Raw genomic sequence first — 19,363 nt, 5'->3', positions numbered from 1 at the left:
TCATAGTGGGATAGGGAGAGGGAGCATGGAAGGAATAAATGCACTCTAGGTAGGGCAGAGGGGCTGGAGGGGAATGCAGGGGGCATGAGGTTATTAATGATGGTGGAATGTGAGGATCATTATTATCCAAAGAACAGGTATGAAGACACAAATTGCTGTGAATATACTTTGCATACAACCAGAAATATGAAAAATTGTGTAATAAGAATTGTAATACATTCCGATGTCATATATAAATAAAAAAATAATCAAAAAGAAAATTAGCCAAGATTCACAAAAATGTAATTATCATAAAAAAAACCAAAACAAAGGTGAGAGAAAATGTCCTAAGTTTAAAAAGAGTAAAGGCAAATTATGAAGGGGACATTTTAGAACAAAGGAAATCTGAATATGTACTATATCTAAGCTAACTGTATTACACGAAAATATTAAAATTTCTTGGATGTGATATTAGCACTGTGGTTATATAAGACAATGTCTGTTTTCAGAAGACACATCCTCAAAGACTATATTTGGAATTAATTGTCATGACACCTGCAACTTATTTTCAAATAGGTTAGTCTGGAAAAAGTGTACATATCATAAGAAAAGGTAAATGTAGTTAAGGTATTAGTAATTAGTGAATCTAATGAAGGACTATGGGAATTCACTGTTCTTTTGGTTTTTGTTTTGTGTTTTGTTTTTTGGTTTTTCGGTACATTAAACCCATGGGCACTTAACATTGGGTCGTATCCCAAGCCCTCTTTATTTATTTTTCTTCTGAGACAGGGCCTCATTAAGTTATTTAGGAGGCTGGCTTGCAACACCTCAGAAGTCATTGGGATTACAGGCATATGCTACTGCACCTGGTTGTTCTATTGTTTTAAAATATTCTATATGTTGGGAGTTTTTCAAAATAAAATGTTGGGGCGGGGGGGGGGACAGAAACAGAATAAAAGATAATCTATTTCCAACAAATGTTTGGATTTTTCAAACTAGAAATTTTCAGGAATTTCAAATTTACAATTACCTACAGATTCCTCTGAAATAAACATTTAATTTTTTCCTAACCTTCAAATAATATTTTGCTTTTACTGAAACTTGTTACCAGCTTTATTAAAAATAACATTTACAAGGGCTGGGATTGTGGCTCAGCAGTAGAGCACTCGCCTAGAATGTGCAAGGCCCTGAGTTCGATCCTCAGCACCACATAAAAATAAATAAAGATATCATGTCCAACTAAAAATATTAAAAAAAAAAAAAAAACTTAAAACTTGATAGGAGATAAACTAAGAGACTACACTGCAGTCTTAAAAGCTGAATTCATTTCACAAATAATCTTTCTTCTTATGGTAAACAAAGGCCTTACCCGTCTCCTGGGAATTGGACACCGTATATCCGGTTGGTCACCAAAGTTCTTGTAGGTGATATAGTTTTCAGAGCAGATCAACACTCCACTTGGACCATCTGATCCTCCTGGAACTGTCAAGAAAAAAATAAAACTTAGCAGTTATTTGATTTACCCATGAATTACTTTCACTTTCAACTGTTTCTCTCCTTCACAGCTTGATGATGACAGTATACCTGAAGCAGAGAAACGTTCCAAGAGTTTCTCCCTTATGAACATACTAGATAAGGATGGAGCAGTTTGTGTTTATGTGAAAGATTTGGTTGATCTTAGCCTTAATAATGCATCTAAATTTCTATATTCAAACCTAGAATTCAGTACTCATATTCAGATCTATAATATAATTAACTACTGGATATGGAAATCCCACAGTACTTCAAAAGTACAGCATGCTCATAAATAAACTTAATTTCCTACCCAAACCTATTTCACCTCCTGGGTTCTCTACCTGAGATTGCCACCACTGAACAACAGACTATTCCAGAAACCTGGGTGTCATCCTGTAGTTCTCTTCCCTTTCACAGCCTTACTGATTCTACCTCCTTAGTAGCTCTCATGCTGCTAATATCTGTTAGTGAAAGAACTCCCTCGTCAGTTTTTGGGCTTACAGTGTTAATATCCTCTATTCTATTAGGCAAAATGTAAGCAGTTATCTTTCTAAACTGTCCATCTTTATTAGATGTCCTCCTGAGCTTGAAATATTATTCCCCTGCTTGAAATACTTCAGAAAATACCACTTCACGACTATCCCTCTCCCAGCCCTTTAACTCTAATAACCCAATCCCAATAAGCTTTCCATTCTTAAAGTGTATTCTTGGTGAATGCTGCAACAGAAACTCCCTCAGATCTCAGTTCAGACCTACTCTTCAGGTCTTAGCTCAAGTTTTTCAGAAAGCTTTCTCTTACACATTCCCTCCCATTCCCTAGGTCAGGGACCCACTCCTCTACGTTATCATGATAATAGGCACAAAATCTGGCAATTTTTTGTTGTTGTTGTTGATGTTTTATTTACCACTAGACTCAATCCTGTAGGAAGGGAAATACCACATCCAATTTTCACCACTACAGTCCCAGGACCCAGTAATCTGACTTGGCATATACTGACTGATTAAGCTCAATAAAAACTTGTTGAATGGAGCTTGGGGTATAGCTCAGTGGTAGAGTGTTTGTCTGGCATGCTAGAGGTACTGGGTTTCTGGGTTCAACCCCCAGCACCAAAAAACAACAACAACAACAAAGTTCTCATAAGTGAAAGATGTGGTAATATGCTACAGCAAGTGATAAAAGTAGAAATATATAACTTTCTACAAGGTACTAAGAGTTCCCTGAAATTTTTTAAAGGAAATATTCCTGACAATAGCTCTAATTTTATTAATGGATGTTAGTCTTTTCTTTTTTTGGATCAGTTTTGTAACTGATTTTAGTTTTCAAAATCTTCCTATGCATTTTAGTTTTCAAATTCAGACATAGAGCTTTGCCTTGTTGAGTTTGTTCATTTTATCTGTCCTTTCAAAATACGTTTGGGTGAAAAGGAAAAACTGACTACAATCAAATTATCACAGCAACTAGTAGTAATCAATATTTCAAGCTGTGTCCTTTCCTCCCCACTCCCATTAGATTATGAAAGCTACTAAGGAGCTAGATATTTCTCTCCAACAATACTTTTTCTTTTTATCACTGTACTAATTTCTACCCTCAATGAAACATAGAAAAGGTACTCAAGTTTACTACAAATAAATTACTTTTCAAACCTCACTAAGTTTGGGCATCAAATGGATCAAATAAAAGGGACAGAGCAGCTCTGCAAGAAAAGTACCTGTTATAAGGAAGTTGCCATGTTCCTCCAAAGGTTCACTGTATTTTCGGACCACATGATTTAAACCAAGGTCTAGTTCATAGAAAGTAAGTGTCTGCTGAGTATTTGCTGCTGCTTCCCCTGTTGGATCATTGTCTGCTTCCTACAGAGAAGTACAGTAGCATAAAACCAATCAATTAGAATCATAAAACCAAAGAATTTGTACGTAGACTAGGAAAAGACATTAGATCTCCTCATTTTACATGAGAAAACAGAGGGCCACGGTTACAAAGTTCACACTACTATATAATGATAGAGCTAGAACAAGGACCCATATCTCCAAATTCTGGGTCTCTATGTCTACTTTCCATTCAAGGCAAAGATGGATATGCTCTGCCTTTCACCATCTTCCTTTGGGAAAAATATCCCAAACAGGGATTCACCTTTTTCATCCAGCTTTCCCCAACAAATACTTTAACCCATAGGGAGATTGTTTAAATCAGAGCAAAGGCTACTATGTATACAGTCAACTGGTTAAGCTCTGAAACCTTCCAGAGAATTTCAGTAAGGTATTTGGAATATGGATATCTGCTAGCAAGACAGATTTACAATGTGAATAAACAAAACAATTGTAGGAAGACAATGAGGAGACTGGAAGAAATTCAAAGAAGACAAAGAGAAAAACACAGTCCTCATTACCTCATAATCCATTTCCAGACAAGCAAACATTGGATTTTCAAATCCTACATCTACTCCAACCACATGATATACTAAAGTGTTTGCTTTGTGAGCCTCCAAGGGAGATGAAATGGTAAGTCGGGCTGCAGCATCTCTGTTCAAGATATATACCAACTTCTGTTTCTCAATGGCACCTACAGTTCAAGGAGACAAAACATACCAGATTTCCACATAATGAGTCACACAACAGCTCAATTCACACCATGATTACTTTTCAACAGCCAGCATTAAGTCAATAAGTATAGTAACTGAAGATTCTGCATCCCTTCCTAAGGGAATCTTAATATCTGAATAACTCTTCAAAAATATGCCCTATATTTAAGGATACTGGGAAACTAAATAATAACAAAATCATTTTTTTAAAATTAGACCTCATGATTTTTGTGACTGCTCAGAGAGGGTTGCCCTCTAGAGGCCTGATCAGATACACAGAATTTCCTTCAAAGATTTATCAGAGAAGAGACATGAATGTGAATCATCACTTCAGGCTGATGAGGAAAGCAACCATATTCACTTTCTAAAAACATGTAAGATTTCTTTACAGTCTTTGCCACAAATAAATTGAAAAACAACTATTACCAACAGGTGAGAAGTAAAACAGGTACCTTAAGACTTTTCCTATCATTTTAAAAGGAAATAACAACTTAAAAAAAGGGAAATGTAACTGAATTCAAATAAAATGCCCAACTTCACCCAGGTTAAACAACTTGACTGGCACACTGCCAAGATCACAGCATCATTATCCTAAACTGAGCATTTATAAGAATCAAAAGATGCACTCTTTTGAGTAAATAAAGCAAGTCACTCACTAATCATAACAGCTCGCCCTTTGGGATCCACAGCTAAAAACTGGCCAGGAACAATTCGGCGACATCCACTTTTGCCAAAAGTTTCTTGGTGAATTTTCTCAAACATATTCTTAGATGGCTGGTATTCCAAGATAACAATCCGACCTGAGTCACTGCCAACTACAATGTAGTCCTTGGTGCCACCTGTCAACCTAAAGGCCATGAGTGACCGGATAACACCAAATACTTCCACAGTGAGGAGGGTATGTACTTTTCCAGTGTTAGGGTCTGGGCGAAGTAGCTCCAAGATCTTCCCACGAGAAACAACAATTTCCTGTTGTTTGGTTCCTAGATCACCAAAAATTAAAAATCATAAACAACCAGAGATAGCCCAGTAACAACCTAGCTAAATCGAAATGCCACTGAAGATAAATTAAACAAGTTGGGGGGCCCACTGTTTTTGTTTTATTTTTTGTTTGGTACTGGGGATTGATCCCCAAAGTGCCTTACTACTGAGCTACACTCTGAGTCTTTCTATTTTTTATTCTGAGACAAAGTCTTGCTAAGCTGCTGAGATTGGCCTCAAACTTGTGATCCTTTTGACTCAGCCTCCCAAGTCACTGGGATTACAGTGGTGTGTACCACCAAGTCCAGCCACAAGTTACTTTAAGAACTTGAATCTCAAAAAATTGTCTACACACTCATGAACTTCCTGCATTACTTATGAATTAACTTACAAATGTTCAAATGTAAGCTGGGTATAGTTGCATACACATCCGTGATCCCAGCCACTCGGGAGGCTGAGGCAGGATTCCAAGTTCAAAGCCAGCCTCAGCAATCTGTGAGGCCTTAAGCAATTTAGTAAGCCCCCCACCCCCCATCTCAAAAAAAGGGGGGGCCTAGGGTTGTAGCTCAGTGGTTCAAGTGCCCAGTACCAAAAAAAAAAAAAAAAAGTTCAAATCTACAATGGCAAGGTTTTATTTTTATACACATTAGTAGCTTATTTTCTGTAATTCTACTATCTGATATGTCTTTTTTTAAATCTGATATTCAAAATTTCACACAATTGGCCAGGAGTGGTGGCACACAACTATAATCCCCACAACTTGGGAGGCTGAGGCAGGGATGCTCAAGGCCAGCCTCAGCAAAAGAACCTGCCTCAAAATAAAAACTAAAAAAGGTTGGGGATGCAGCTCAGTGGCTAAGTGCCCCTGGGTTCATTTCCTGGTAAAAAAGAAAAAAAAAAAGACTTTTTTCCCCCACACAATCTGTTTTTAATTTATCTCTCCAAAATTATCCCCCAAGAGTTCAGCTCACTATGTGTGACACAATTTAGGTTGTGAGTAACATCAGCAAATGAGCTGGGTACAGTGGCACATGTCTACAATCCCAGCAACTTGGGAGGCTNCTTCTTCTTCTTCTTTTTTGTACCAAGGATTGAATCAGGGGCACTTAACCATGGAGCCACGTCCCCAGTCCTTTTTTTTATGTTTTTATTAGAGACGGGATGAGTGAGACCTAAATTGCTGAGGCTGGCTTTGAGCTTGCAACCCTCCTGCCTATGCCTCCCAAGACCCTGAGATTATAGGCGTGTGCCACTGCGCCCAGTTAGACATTCTTTTTATCCAATCTGATATCAAATTTAGGATCAAGGATCAAGACTTACACATCTTGTTATGTCTTACAGCAAAATACAATTAACCTGGCACCAAGTAAATAGCACAAGAAATGTGCACTTCTGGAAAAATCATCATACACAGAGCTAAGAAATCCGTCTGGAATTAAGTAACAAATGATATACTTCAATTTAATAGAAATCTCATGGATTACAAGCCACATTTGGATTGTTCACATTTACCAATAATTACCTTCTTATAAATGGAAAACATTTCCTCCACAAAATATAAGCAAAATATGTAATGACTCGTTTCAATTCACAAAAATAGTAACTGGCTGGAGAACTTACCAGAGAAATTGCCATGAATGGCAAAGCTGATGCCAGTGGCTCGCTGCAAGGTCAAATTGTACAGGAACATGATGGCAACAAAACTAAGCCACTCAGTACTCTAGGACTTGGTAATACCAACAGTCAAGTCAAAGCAAGCTAAGGACACATAAAAACAAAAAAGTAGCTGGGAAATTATTATTTTAACAGATATTTTTGTACAGGAATTTCTGATTGAAGGTAGCAGAACGAGTAGAATAAGGCCTATTAAAAAACAACACTGGTAATTAAGAGTGCCTTCTACATACCAGGCACCACTATATACTTCACTTGCAATCTCACAAGAATCCTAAAAAGTATGCAGTTTTATACTAATTTTATAGATAAGGACACTGGGGCTCAGAAATTAAATCAACTGCCTAAGATCATAAAGCCAAGTGGTGAAAGGGAGGAAGCTGGGATATATTCCATCAATGCAGCTTTGTTTACTTTTTTGTCAATGTTTATGTAGGTCTATGTTTAATTGTATTCTAATAGGCTTACATTCAAATGGTTAAATTCAAAAAGCACAGCAAAAAACTCCCTCTAATCCATTCCCTAATCATCCAGTTCTCCCTGGGGGAATCAATTTTATCAAATTATATTGTATCCTTCCATATATACAGATATATTTATACTGTTCTACCTTCTCTTGATTAACATAAGGTTGAGAACTATATTTTATATACTCACACTACAGTACAACTGATTTCTTATTATTTAACTACTTTGAGATAGCAATAAAGGGCTTTCTCATTTTTATCTGATAGTGGCAAGTATTCCATTTAATGGTTATAATTCATTTAGCCAATACTCCACTAATTAACATTGAGCTTGTTTCAACCTCTTAACTATTACAATCACTGCCACACAGAAAATACTTCATGCTTCATTTATGCATGAGTACATCCCTAAGATTAATTCCTAAAAGTCATAGACTGAAAGGTTCATACATATGAAATTTTGATAGATACTACCAAACTGCCTTTCCAAATAGACCCAACCAATTTACTAGTCCAGCAACACATGAGTTCATCTTCCCCCTTAATTGGCCAAAGTGATGTTAACATTTCAACCTTTGCTAATCTAAGAGATGAAAATTGGTGTCTTGGTGTAGTTTTCATTTTCATCTCTTACATAGCTCTATACATGAGAAGCATTCCCTTCTGTGTTTGTGTGTGTGTGTGTGTGTGGGGGGGGGTAATGGTGGTGATTTGGGGATAGAACCCATACTAACTATATAAAAGGAAACATTAACAGCCAAACAAACATGCTACCACTGAGCTACATCCCCAGCCTGATGAGAAGTTATAATTTAACATCTGAACCTAATCACCATCAAACACTGAAAGCAAATTGAATTCCTGCAACACCAGAAGTAGGCCTCCCTAAAGTGATATAGTTATAAAGAAGGGATTCCTTCTCAGCAGATGACACTGAAAATGGCACAAACTGAGGTATCTCTGCCACACAGAATTACCTAAAACTACATGCATGCATGGAGATCACTAAAAAAATAAACTGAATTATCTTTCCCCTATGTAATTATTTATAAGCAAAAGCAAGGGGTCTTTAGAAATCCAGACATTGGTGTTTAATATAAATTTGCTTTTTGTTGTTAAACCATAATACTAAGCGTCCTTGTATTTCTGGGCTGCACAAAAGCAAGGTGACAAGCTCAATCCTCCAGATTAGAAATGGGTACTGAGAGATAAATCTTCCTAAAGAAATATGTTCTTCCAGGATAACAGGAAAAGAAAAAGAGAAGACTACCACGAACCACTTCTGAAACCCTTAGCAGCTCCCGCCAGGCTTGCTTGCTTTCTTCGTAGCTGATCAGGAGAATCTAGCCAATTTCCCCCATTTCCTTTTAACAGATGCCATCCACTACAAACGTAGTTGGATCGAAGTTCTCCAGCTACATTTTCATCTTGGGTAACCGAGGAAGGCACTTTCTGGAGGCAGATCAGCCCAGTAGTACAGGAACTACATAACAGGAAACATTAACGGCCCAAACCTGGGAAGCTCAGCAACCCTCCCCATGCCTATCTCCTCTCTGCGATCACTAAAAGAAGCCAGTGTGGTGGCTCACTCCATCCTCCTCCGCGTTTCAAGGGAACATCGCCGCATTTGGGCTCCCAAGTCTCCAAGATACTGACTATAGTCCCTCATTTTGCACACGACAAACAGGCTGAGAGGACGAAACAAGTTGCCTAACTACCAAAACGCACTAAAACCAGAGAACTAGTTCCAACGACTGTTTCTGTTATTTATGCTTTTAACAAGCTTAGCCTTCGTAGGTGCCATCTACTCTCCAGAGGGCGGGTGACGTGCCGCTCCTTCTCAAATCTCTCGAGTCTCAAAGGAGAAAATTTCTACAAGCCTTATTATGAGCCGGCAGTCGTTCCCACTCCGGACTAATCAGAAGATCCCAAGAAGTCGTTTTCGCAGCCCAGGCATTCCCCTAACACTCCCGGTCCCCTGCCCAAACCACTGAGGCCTAGACTGTCCGAGACTCCCGCCAAAGTGTCGGGGAACCCTCCTACGTGGTCGCTCTTCAATTACCCAGGGCCAGGGAAGTCGTGAGGCCACTTCTTTACCCTACGCAGGGAAGGATGGCGCAGGTATTCGATGGATACTAAGTCCCTTGAAGGCCTAAGCCAAGGCCATCACCAATCCGCCGGCGTCCGCCATTAGCCTCAAGACTGGGACCTTCCGGCAGCGCGCGACGGAAAAAGGTACCCAACCCGCGCCTGAAGAATCTATCTTTAGGATAGGCTCTTTTAAAATACTTTCGTCTTGCTTCCACATGGCATTTAAAATTATTTAAACACATCATACGACTGTAACTTTCAGTAGAAGAGAAAACTAATAAATTTCTTTTAAGTAGTCTAAAAAAAATCAGGATTTAGTCGGGCACTTCTGTAGGCAGCCCCAAAGGCCCCGCGCGCCAACGAGGACGGGACCTTAAGGACCCGGAAGCATCAAACGGGGACCAAGATGGCAGACGTCGATTCCCCTCAGAAGTTGTCAGGGGACCCGCCGCCGTCGGAGGGGGTGGGAGGAAGTCACTGCTCCGAAATCTCCACCGAGCTCATTCGCTCCCTGACAGAGCTGCAGGAGCTGGAGACTGTGTACGAACGGCTTTGCGACGAGGAGGTGGGGGGCTAAGCCTCCTCTTTTTCCGGGAGAATCCAGGGGTAGTGGGCATAAGAGCCATAGGTTTGCGGAAAACCGGGCTGTGGGAAGCTCTTTCCTTGCTGGGGGAAACAACAACAACAACAAAGCACCTACCCAAATTAGTGTAATTGGGCATTTAGGGAAACTGTCGAGTCTATTCCTTCGTTCGGATGCCCTCAAACGTGTTTTGTTTCCTGATAGATGGGTGTTCCCTTCCCGTGACCCACCTCTTTGATTTCCCTGGCCCAGAGCCACTGTAGTGTTTTTCCACCGGGGTAAAGTTAGAATGAGAGTATATGCCAAATCGTTTTTTGGTTCTCATAATACGAATTGCATTAGCTAGCAATTAAAAAATTGTGAAACACCACCTGTTATCTCATTTAAGCGAGAAGTCATTGCAAATTAACTTGTGGAGTTTTGAAACTTCCTCTCCTACAGAATGATTTAGAAGTGTAATTTTAGCATTTCAGTTAAATGCACAGCTCATTAGGAGTTTGGATTTTTTTTTCTTTCTTTCTTTTTTTTTTTTTTTTCTTTAGATTAGGTCTCACAGTTACCCCAGGCGGACTTCAAATTCACATGCTCCTGGGTCGGGGTTGTAGCTCAGAGTGCTTATACAGTATAGTATGCCCAGGCCCTGGGTTCAAGAGCTCAGCACAGCAAAATAATAATATCACATGCCTCAGCCTCCCAAATAGCTGGGACTATAGCCATGTGTCACCGTCTCAGATTAGTGAGCACACACCTGTAAACTTTTGAGGCTCAGTCACAACTGTCTAGACTTGGACAAGTCGTTTCATCTCTTATATCTCTGATGCTCTAGCAAATGAGGGTGTGGACTAAGGTTCTTTTTAGGTGATAATGTTCTGTCTCCTGCCATTCTCCTTCACTTTTCTGTGACAACTTAATGCTGTCAGTTCACTTCCCAATATCATTTGGTTTCTTAACAGAAAAAAAGAAATCTAATCTCTGATCTAAAATTCTAGCAGGTGTTTTTCTTAAACCAAACTTGTAAGTAAGGTTGAGCACAAAAGTCAGTTTCAGGGGCTGGGGTTGTGGCTCAGCGGTTGCGCACTTGCCTGGCATGTGTGAGGCACTGGGTTCAGCACTATGGATAAACAAATAAAATAAAGGTTTAACAACTAAAAAAAAAAAAGTCAGTTTGAGCCTGGGGAAGGGAAGTCCTGGATATCTTCAAATATTTTCAAATATTAACTTGTACCAACTCTAGCAATTTCTAATGCTTTTTTCAACAAGATATATTTTAAAATTAAGTGCTCTTAACATTCCAAAGCTTGCATTCATTGAGTTAACCAATACTTTGGGGAAAAAATTAAGGAGATCTTAGAGAGATAACAATATTAGTTCTGTATTTGTTGATTGTTGGGGAGAAGTGTCCCTCTAAATTCTACTGGGTTGTTAAAATGTAGAGCTAATATTAAAGGCTGTTGTTAAACTGTATACTAGTCACCATGTTAAGCACTTTGTGTGTTATCCTGTCTGATTTGCCCAACAGTTTGACGGAGAATGTACTGATAGTCCTATTTTATAGATGAAAAAACTGATATATAAGTTTATATAAATTGAGGTAGCACAGTAAATGGCCTGACTGAGATAAACTTGTATTTATCTTTTCTGGCTATTTAACTATGTGCCAAGAAAAGATTTTTGTGTGTAAGATTTTGGAAATCTTGTTTAACCATGTGAGGCAGTGTCCTAATAATATTGAATAAAAGTTAATTTCCTTCCATTGTAGTGCTCATTTGCTAGATGGAATAAGATATGCATAAGGTCACAGTCATTATGCAGTGTGGTAACTGCAAAAACAGAGTTGTTTAAGTCCAAGGAGAGCATAGTGGAAGAAAAGAAGAAATTTGAAATGGAATTTACCTATCAGTTAAATAATTGGGTTAAGTAACTCTTAAGGTTCTTTCTGACCATCCTGATAACACAGTTTCTCTTTGTTTCAGAAAGTGGTGGAGAGAGAGCTAGATGCTCTTTTGGAACAGCAAAATACCATTGAAAGTAAGATGGTCACTCTCCACCGAATGGGGTGAGTCTGTGCATCACGGCAAGAGCTATTATGAATTCCAACAGGGTCCACTGCATAAGTTACCATTTTTCTTAACTTTCTGTTATAAACTGCCAGTTGAGTTTGAAGTGGAGAGCATTAACTCAAGATAAAGTGAACTACCAAAGGGTATATACATAGTTTATTGATTATCAGAGAGTCCTTGGAACAGGTGAAAACTTGTTAGAGATACAGATTCTAGGACCCTAGCCCAAACTTATTGAATCTGAAACTCCGAGAGCATGGTCCAGGAATATGTATTTTAACAAGGCTTCCAGTGATTCTGATGTGTAGCTCACATTTGAGAACCACTGCTTTTATAGGGATTGTATGTTTGCTGGTCAAAAAGATATTTTTCATTGATCGCAGCATTTTCTCAGATTATTGGTTAGTACATTTTAGGCTACTTAGCAATTGGCAGAATCTGTTTGATGTTAATCTATTTAGGGGCAAATCTAGTAGTTTTTAAAACTAATTTTGTATTAAGTATAGAACAGTAAAATACTCTTTGAGAAAAAGCTGTGTGTAAACTGAGGTAAAAGTTATGGGGAAGTTAAAAAAAAAAAAAAAGACAGTCTCCGTGTGCAAAAAAATGTTTTCATCTCTTACTCCTACTTTCTGCCCTTTGAATATGTGTGCTAACAATGTGTGTTTCTAGCCCCAACCTGCAATTGATTGAGGGAGATGCAAAGCAGTTGGCTGGAATGATCACTTTTACCTGCAACCTTGCTGAGAATGTGTCCAGCAAAGTTCGTCAGCTTGACCTAGCCAAGGTAATCCCTTTGAGTTTTGGATGTTTCAGTTAATTGGGGGCAGGAAAGAAGCTACATTACAGATTAGAGCAACACCATCCAGTAGAAATCTAATATGAAATATCAGAACCAAAGAAACAACATGAAAACTATAAACTACTACTTGAGTGTATATATAAAAATGCTCAAAAAGACACTAACAGAAAAAAATCATGCAATGTATAAAAATGATTTTATGCTGGGCATGGTGGTGCACGCCTCTAATCCCAGCAACCTCAGAGGCTGAGGCAGGAGGATCTCAAGTTCAAAGCCAGCCTCAGCAATTTAGCGAGGCTCTAAGCAACTTCAAGACCCTATTTCAAAGTAAAAAGGCTGAGGATGTGGCTCAGTGATTAAGTGCACCTGGATTCAATTCCTGGTACAAAAAAATAAATAAATAATAAAATAAAAAAGATTTATACTGGATGTAATGGTGCATGTCTATAATCCCACCCCTATTTGGGAGGCTGAGGCAAGAGGATCACAAGTTCAAGGCCATCGTGGACAATTTCTCAAGACTGTCTCTCCAAAATAAAAAATAAACAGAGCTGGGAATATAGCGTGGTGGTAGAGTACTTTCCAAGCATAGGTGAGGAGGCCCTGGTCCAATCCCCAGTACTGCCAGGAAAAAAGGATTATGTACCAAGACCAAATGGAATTTATCCTAGGAATACCAGATTGGTTTAACATGCCAGAGGCTGAGGCAAAAGGATTACAGGTTCAAAGCCAGCCTCAGCAACTTAGGCCCAAAGCAACTTAGCAAAACAAAAAAAGGGGTGGGGAGGGGTCCTGGAGATGTTGTTCAGGGGTTAAGTGCCCCTGGGTTCGGTCCGGTCCCCAGGACAGAAAAACAGAAACACATGATCCCCTCAGACTCAGATAAAGCATTTGAAAAATTCACTGTCCCTTTAACATAAAAACATTTAACCAATTTGGGTCAGAAGGGAATATCCTTAGCCTGATAAAAGGCAACTGTGAAAAATCCACCTCTAAGCCAGGCATGGTGGCACACAACTGTAATCCCAGCAGCTCCAGAAGCTAGACAGGAGGATTGCAAGTTCAGGCCAGCCTCAGCAAAAAATTGAGATGCTAAGCTACTCAGTGAAACCCTATGTCTCAAAAAAATGAAACCCTGTGGTTCCGGGGTCAAGGGCCCTTGAGTTCAATTCCCAGTACCAAAAAAAAGGAAAAATCCACCACTAACACTAACATCATTTCTCACTGGTGAAAGAAAGGCAAAATAAAGAGCAAAACAAGGATGTCTATTCTATCACCATGCCCAGTGCCCGGTATTGTGGATTTAACCCAAGGGCATTTTACCACTGAGCTACATCCCCAGAATCCGCACACATACTTTTTTTGAAACAGGGTCTCACTAAGTTGCTTAGGGCCTCACTAAATTGCTGAGGCTGGATTTAAACTTGTGATGCTCCTCAGCCCAGCCTAAGATGTCTGCTCTTACTAATGTATTCTAACCAGGGCAGTTAGACAAGGAATTAAATAAGAATCACCAAAGCTGAGAAAGAAGAAATTTAATATGAACCACCTATATAGTTTTACATTTTCTAGTAGCCATTTATAGAAAGTAAACAGAATTAGTGAAAATAATTTCAATAACATAATTTATTTAACCCACTATATCTAAAATACATTTATCATGTAATTACTATCATGTGTGTGGTAGAGGGTGGGGTATACTAGGGACTGAACCCAGGGATACTTTACCATTGAGCTATATTCCAAACACATTTTTATTTTAAGACAGAGTCTACCTAAGTTGCCAAGATTGACCTCAAATTTACAATCTTGCTCCCTCAGCCTTCCCAGTAACTGGGATTACAGGCAATCACCACCACACCAACTATGTGATGATATTAGTGGGATTTTTTTACCTTCTTTATTTTTGTACTCGGTATTTAAAATTTGGTGTGTATTTTACATATACGTATATTAATTGGGGCCAGCCACATTTCAAGTGTCATTATGGTTAATGGCCTTGAAATAGCGTAATTCTTCCTGATTTTTGTGTTCAGATTCTGAGGCAATCTTTTTTTTTTTTTTTAATATTTATTTTTTAGTTTTCGGCAGACACAACATCTTTATTTTATTTTTATGTAGTGCTGAGGATAAAACCCAGCACCCCACGCATGCCAGGCGAACACGTTACCGCTTGAGCCACATTCCCAGCCCAGAGAGGCAATATCTTCACAAAACAGTATAGCCACATAGCCACTGACTCATGTATGAAAGTTTTGGTTTTTAATTCTTGCTTATTCTAAAAGAAATATGCCTTCTGCATATTTCACTAATTTTTTTACTTACTTTACAATGTTCCCAAAATATCACATAAGTTTTGATTCAACTATAAATAAAGTTAAGAAAACAAGCCAAATTATAAATATTGATTATCCCTTTCTTCCATTGAAATGAATTATTTGACCACATTAATAAGATTTTATGAGACCTGTCAGCTGGCCTTGATCATCAATAACAGTTTTGTGGGGCTGGGGTTGTGGCTAAGTAGCAGAGTGCTTGCCTCCAGCATGTAAGGCACTGTGTTCAATCCTCAGCACCACATAAAAATAAATTAAAAAAATAAAGATGTTGTGTCCATCTATAACTAACAAAATTAAAAAAAAAAATAACAGTTTTGTGAGTGGTGGTGGAAGAGTTTGTAAGTTTGCCAGTTAAAGGCAAAAAGGTTAACCAGATTCAGACCCTGAATCACCCTATCTTTTGGATGGGTGTTTTTGAAAAAAAAAATACATTACTTCTAGCCATGCATTACTAGCACATACCTATAATCCCAGATATTGAAGAGGCTGAGGCAGAAAGATCATAGGTTCAAGGCCAGCCTGAGAAACCTAGTAAGACCCTGTCAAAATAAAAAGAGCTGGGAGGTAGCTCAGTGGTGAAGTGCTTGCCTAACATGTGATACCCTACATTCAATCCCCTGTACCACAAAAGAAAGGCGGGGGGAGAAAAAGAAATAGGACTTTTTATTTCTAAGCGCAAAGTCTTTTTCAGAATCGCCTCTATCAGGCCATTCAGAGAGCTGATGACATCTTGGACCTGAAATTCTGTATGGATGGAGTTCAGACTGCTTTGAGGAATGAAGATTATGAGCAGGCTGCAGCCCACATTCATCGTTACTTGTGCTTGGACAAATCAGTCATTGAACTCAGCCGACAGGGCAAAGAAGGTCAGCATCCCAGACTTGATTTCTAGTTTGGTTACAAGCACTGTAATCTGAACTAGGTACATTCAACCAGGAAAAAGTCATGTATTGTTAGGAAGTTCCCTTATCTCGTTGTAAGCCCTATGTATGTCCTGTACCATCCCAGGGCAGATATTGCTATTCTCAGTTTATGGAAAAGGAAACTGAATCCAAATCTTCTGATTCTCTGGCTGGTGTATTCTTTTCACTTGACCTTATTGCCTACTTACAAAATGAAATTATTAGCTTTCTATTCTACACTTTCCTGTCTCTCTAGGAGTGTTCACTTGTGCATCCATTTATTGTGCAAATATTTGTTGAGTTCCTCTTTATGTCAGGATATGTACTATTTATAATATGCAAAAATACTTTTCATCTTTCCACTCCTATTCCTTTGCTTATTTCATTCCCTTCTCCTGGAATTTATGTCTTTCTTATTCAGGCATCAAAATCCTGCCTATCTTTGAGAGATTGGATGTCACCTTCTCTAAGAAGCCTTTTTCATTACTTCAACCAGAAATGTGATTTGGGGGCACCTTTCTTAGGACACTTAAAATGACTGAATTTTATGAATTTTATATAGTTATTTGGGCACATTCTCTTTTACTTAATTGTAACTCCTGTGACAGTAGAATCATGGCAAATTCATCTTGTAATCATCAGTATTACTATTATAGTGTCTTTGTTTTGTTTTGTTTCTGGTTTTTTTTTTTTTTTTTTTTTGTTTTTNCATAGGGATGTTTCTATCAAATTCAGACTCGTCTCTTTACAACCCTCAGCCTAACAAAGAGAAAATCTGCTTCCCCAACAGTTCAAACAGCAGTGCCAAGATGAAACTTCTTTTGGTTTTTGGTACCAGGGATTTAATCCAGGGGCATTTAACCATTGAACCACATCCCCAATCCCACCTTTTTTTTTTTTTTAAAGATAAGGCCACACTGAGTTATTAAGTCTGGTCTCAAACTTGGGATCCTCCTGTCAGCCTCAGTTGCTGGGATTACAGGTGTGTGCTTAGTATAGTATCTTGCACACAGTCTTTTGTACATACTTGTCAAATGGATAGTGGTGCACAGAGTGGCATGGACCCAACAAAGAATTTTTTAAAACTAATTCTCATTTTCTCCCCATGAGCAGGAAGTATGATTGATGCCAACCTGAAATTACTGCAGGAAGCTGAACAGCGTCTCAAAGCCATTGTAGCAGAGAAGTTTGCCATGGCCACCAAAGAAGGGGATTTACCCCAAGTAGAGCGCTTCTTCAAGATTTTCCCACTGCTGGGTTTGCATGAGGAGGGATTAAGCAAGTTCTCAGAATACCTTTGTAAGCAGGTATGGACCCTGATGGCTTGGTAGGATAATGGTTTGGTTCTTGGCTATTACTGTATACCAGGCATGGTCTAGACAACTACTGATGCACATTTTTTTTCAACAGACCAAGTGAAAATATAGGTAAATTAAAATGGAAATTCTCTGACAAGTTGAATCACCCCTTTTAAGCTATGAGTCAAAAACTGGCTTCTAGTGCTCACTTTGGCAGCACACATACTAAAATTGGAATGATACAAAGAAGATTAGCATGGCCCCAGTACAAGGATGACATGCAAATTTGTGAAGCATTCCATATTTTTTGCTGAATGTTTTCTTTGATATAAGGAGGCCGATTCATAGTGGGATAGGGAGAGGAAGCAGGGGAGGAATAGATGAACTCTAGATAGGGCATAAGGGCTGGAGGGGAAGGGAGCAGATGCATGGGGTTATTGATGGTGGAATGTGAGGATCATTATTAACCAAAATACAGACATGAAAACACGAATTGGTGTGAATATACTTTGTATACAACCAGATATATGAAAAATTGTGCTGTATATATGTAATTAGAATTGTAATGCATTCTGCTGTCATATATAAATTTTTTTTAAAAAGGCTCCTAGGGGGCTAGGATTGTGGCTCAGTGGCGAAGTGCTTGCCTAGCACATGTGAGGCCCTGGGTTCAATCCTCAGCACCACATAAAAAAGAAGAAGAAACAAATAAAATAAAGTTATTTAAAAAAAAAAAAAAAACTGGCTTCTATTAAAAGCTGTTGGATCTTAGGTAATGAAGTCTCAAGACTTCATAACCAGGCTTGGGTCTCAAAATAAGCCATACTGACATGAAAGAGGTTAGGTCCCTTAAAGTTAAATCCTGAGAAGGAAACAGGGTTCAGTTCAAATCTCAGGGCTTTAGTGCTTTTCTTCCCTTTGAAAATAGGAACTGTCACTAGCCAAAGGAGGGTCCCCTGTTCTGTGGAATTTTTGTTGTTTTTTATTTTTGGTGCTTATTTGTTTTTGGATTGGTTGCTAAGGAATCCAGCCCGGGGCCTTTCATTTACTAGGCAGGTGCTCAACCACTGAGCTACATCCCCAACTCTATGATACTTTTTAAAATCAGTACTTTGCCACCAAGGCCCTAGAAATGGCTTCTAATTTTAATCCTTTAAAAGACCCTTTACACAGTGCACAAGTAGCCAAATTTCTTGTCCTGGCTCAACGAAGTACTGTTTATTTTTTGTTTGTTTTGTTTTAAATATTTATTTTTTAGTTGTAGTTGGACACAATGCTTTTATTTGTTTATTTTTATGTGGTGCTTAGGATCAAACCCAGGACCTCTCACGTGCTAGGCAAGTGCTTTACTGCTGAGCTACAGCCCCGGCCCCCACAAAGTACTGTTAATAATAATAATCTACACGTAGAGAAGAAAATGAAACTGAGGGCTCAGTTTGTTGGCCAATGGCAGTCCATATTTTCAAAGACAAGAATGTCCTGCCTGAGCTCAGAAAGCCAAGAACCCTCCAAAGGAGGTTCCTCTGTGCTGCCTGAGCCTCCAAGCATTAAGGGAAACATGGGAATAAACAAGTCAATGGGAGGTCTTTTTTGGAAAACTGAGACAAACCTAGTTGAGACTGGTCTTTGTTCAGAAATATATGTGGATTTTCTGGGTTTTTTTTTTTTTTCAGGTGGCCAGTAAAGCTGAGGAGAACCTACTCTTGGTTCTAGGGTCAGATATGAGTGATCGAAGAGCTGCAGTCATCTTTGCCGACACACTTACTCTACTATTTGAAGGCAAGCCTCTTTCTCCACCCTATGGAGGCCAGAGAGATTTCTCTCTGACACCTGCATGCTAGCCTTTCTTCTGTCCCCTCTAATCCGATGCTTTAATCTAATCCTACAGTTTACTGTGTGTTGATTTATTGGAGAATTTACTTCCAGATTTAATATCTGATTAGCAAGACTAATTAAGAGCCACTACAATATTTTGATCCTCCATAGTCCCCAAGACCCACATTCTATGAGTAAATTTCTTTTCTTTTTTTTAATTTTTTATTTATTTATATGTGGTGCTGAGAATTAAACCCAGTGCCTCACACATGCCAGGC

At 38.8% G+C, this 19,363-nt stretch overlaps 2 protein-coding genes and 2 non-coding genes across 11 annotated transcripts in view; 2 read left to right on the top strand and 2 right to left on the bottom strand.

Annotated features, from left to right (window-relative positions):
* The window catches only part of Sf3b3 (splicing factor 3b subunit 3), a 48,174-nt gene extending 38,751 nt beyond the window's left edge, over positions 1-9,423 (bottom strand). Inside the window, exons 1-6 of one of the 3 annotated variants that reach the window (XM_048792486.1) lie at positions 9,293-9,423; positions 6,675-6,812; positions 4,730-5,056; positions 3,882-4,054; positions 3,204-3,345; positions 1,349-1,461 (exon numbers count right to left, since the gene is read on the bottom strand). In XM_048792486.1, coding sequence (XP_048648443.1) covers positions 1,349-1,461; positions 3,204-3,345; positions 3,882-4,054; positions 4,730-5,056; positions 6,675-6,744 — 825 coding nt within the window. In that variant the 5' untranslated portion in view covers positions 6,745-6,812; positions 9,293-9,423. Of the gene's footprint in view, positions 1-1,348; positions 1,462-3,203; positions 3,346-3,881; positions 4,055-4,729; positions 5,057-6,674; positions 6,813-9,257 lie in introns of all 3 variants that reach the window. The other 2 variants (XM_048792487.1, XM_015496100.2) reach the window with 2 other exon arrangements.
* LOC125613178 lies at positions 4,333-4,411 on the bottom strand. Its single transcript, XR_007343676.1, has one exon. It is a non-coding gene; the product is annotated as a small nucleolar RNA SNORD111 (small nucleolar RNA).
* A 243-nt stretch (positions 9,424-9,666) lies between the features above and the next one.
* Positions 9,667-19,363, top strand: part of Cog4 (component of oligomeric golgi complex 4) — a 29,726-nt gene continuing 20,029 nt past the window's right edge. For 2 of the 6 annotated variants that reach the window (XR_007343612.1, XM_015496096.2), the window contains exons 1-6: positions 9,670-9,851; positions 11,843-11,925; positions 12,602-12,716; positions 15,762-15,936; positions 17,086-17,279; positions 18,944-19,049. Coding sequence is in view for 5 of the 6 variants with exons in the window: in XM_015496096.2 (XP_015351582.1) it covers positions 9,693-9,851; positions 11,843-11,925; positions 12,602-12,716; positions 15,762-15,936; positions 17,086-17,279; positions 18,944-19,049 (832 nt within the window). In the remaining variant the exon portion in view is untranslated. Of the gene's footprint in view, positions 9,852-11,842; positions 11,926-12,601; positions 12,717-15,761; positions 15,937-17,085; positions 17,280-18,943; positions 19,050-19,363 lie in introns of all 6 variants that reach the window. The other 4 variants (XM_015496095.2, XM_015496097.2, XM_015496099.2 and 1 more) reach the window with 4 other exon arrangements.
* On the top strand, positions 17,472-17,578 carry LOC125613181. The gene has a single exon (XR_007343678.1). It is a non-coding gene; the product is annotated as a U6 spliceosomal RNA (small nuclear RNA).

This window comes from Marmota marmota, unplaced genomic scaffold (assembly GCF_001458135.2).
Source record: "Marmota marmota marmota unplaced genomic scaffold, marMar, whole genome shotgun sequence".
Taxonomy (NCBI): domain Eukaryota; kingdom Metazoa; phylum Chordata; class Mammalia; order Rodentia; family Sciuridae; genus Marmota; species Marmota marmota.
Note: the sequence above shows the minus strand (reverse complement) of the source record. Positions and strands in the feature narration are given on the sequence as shown.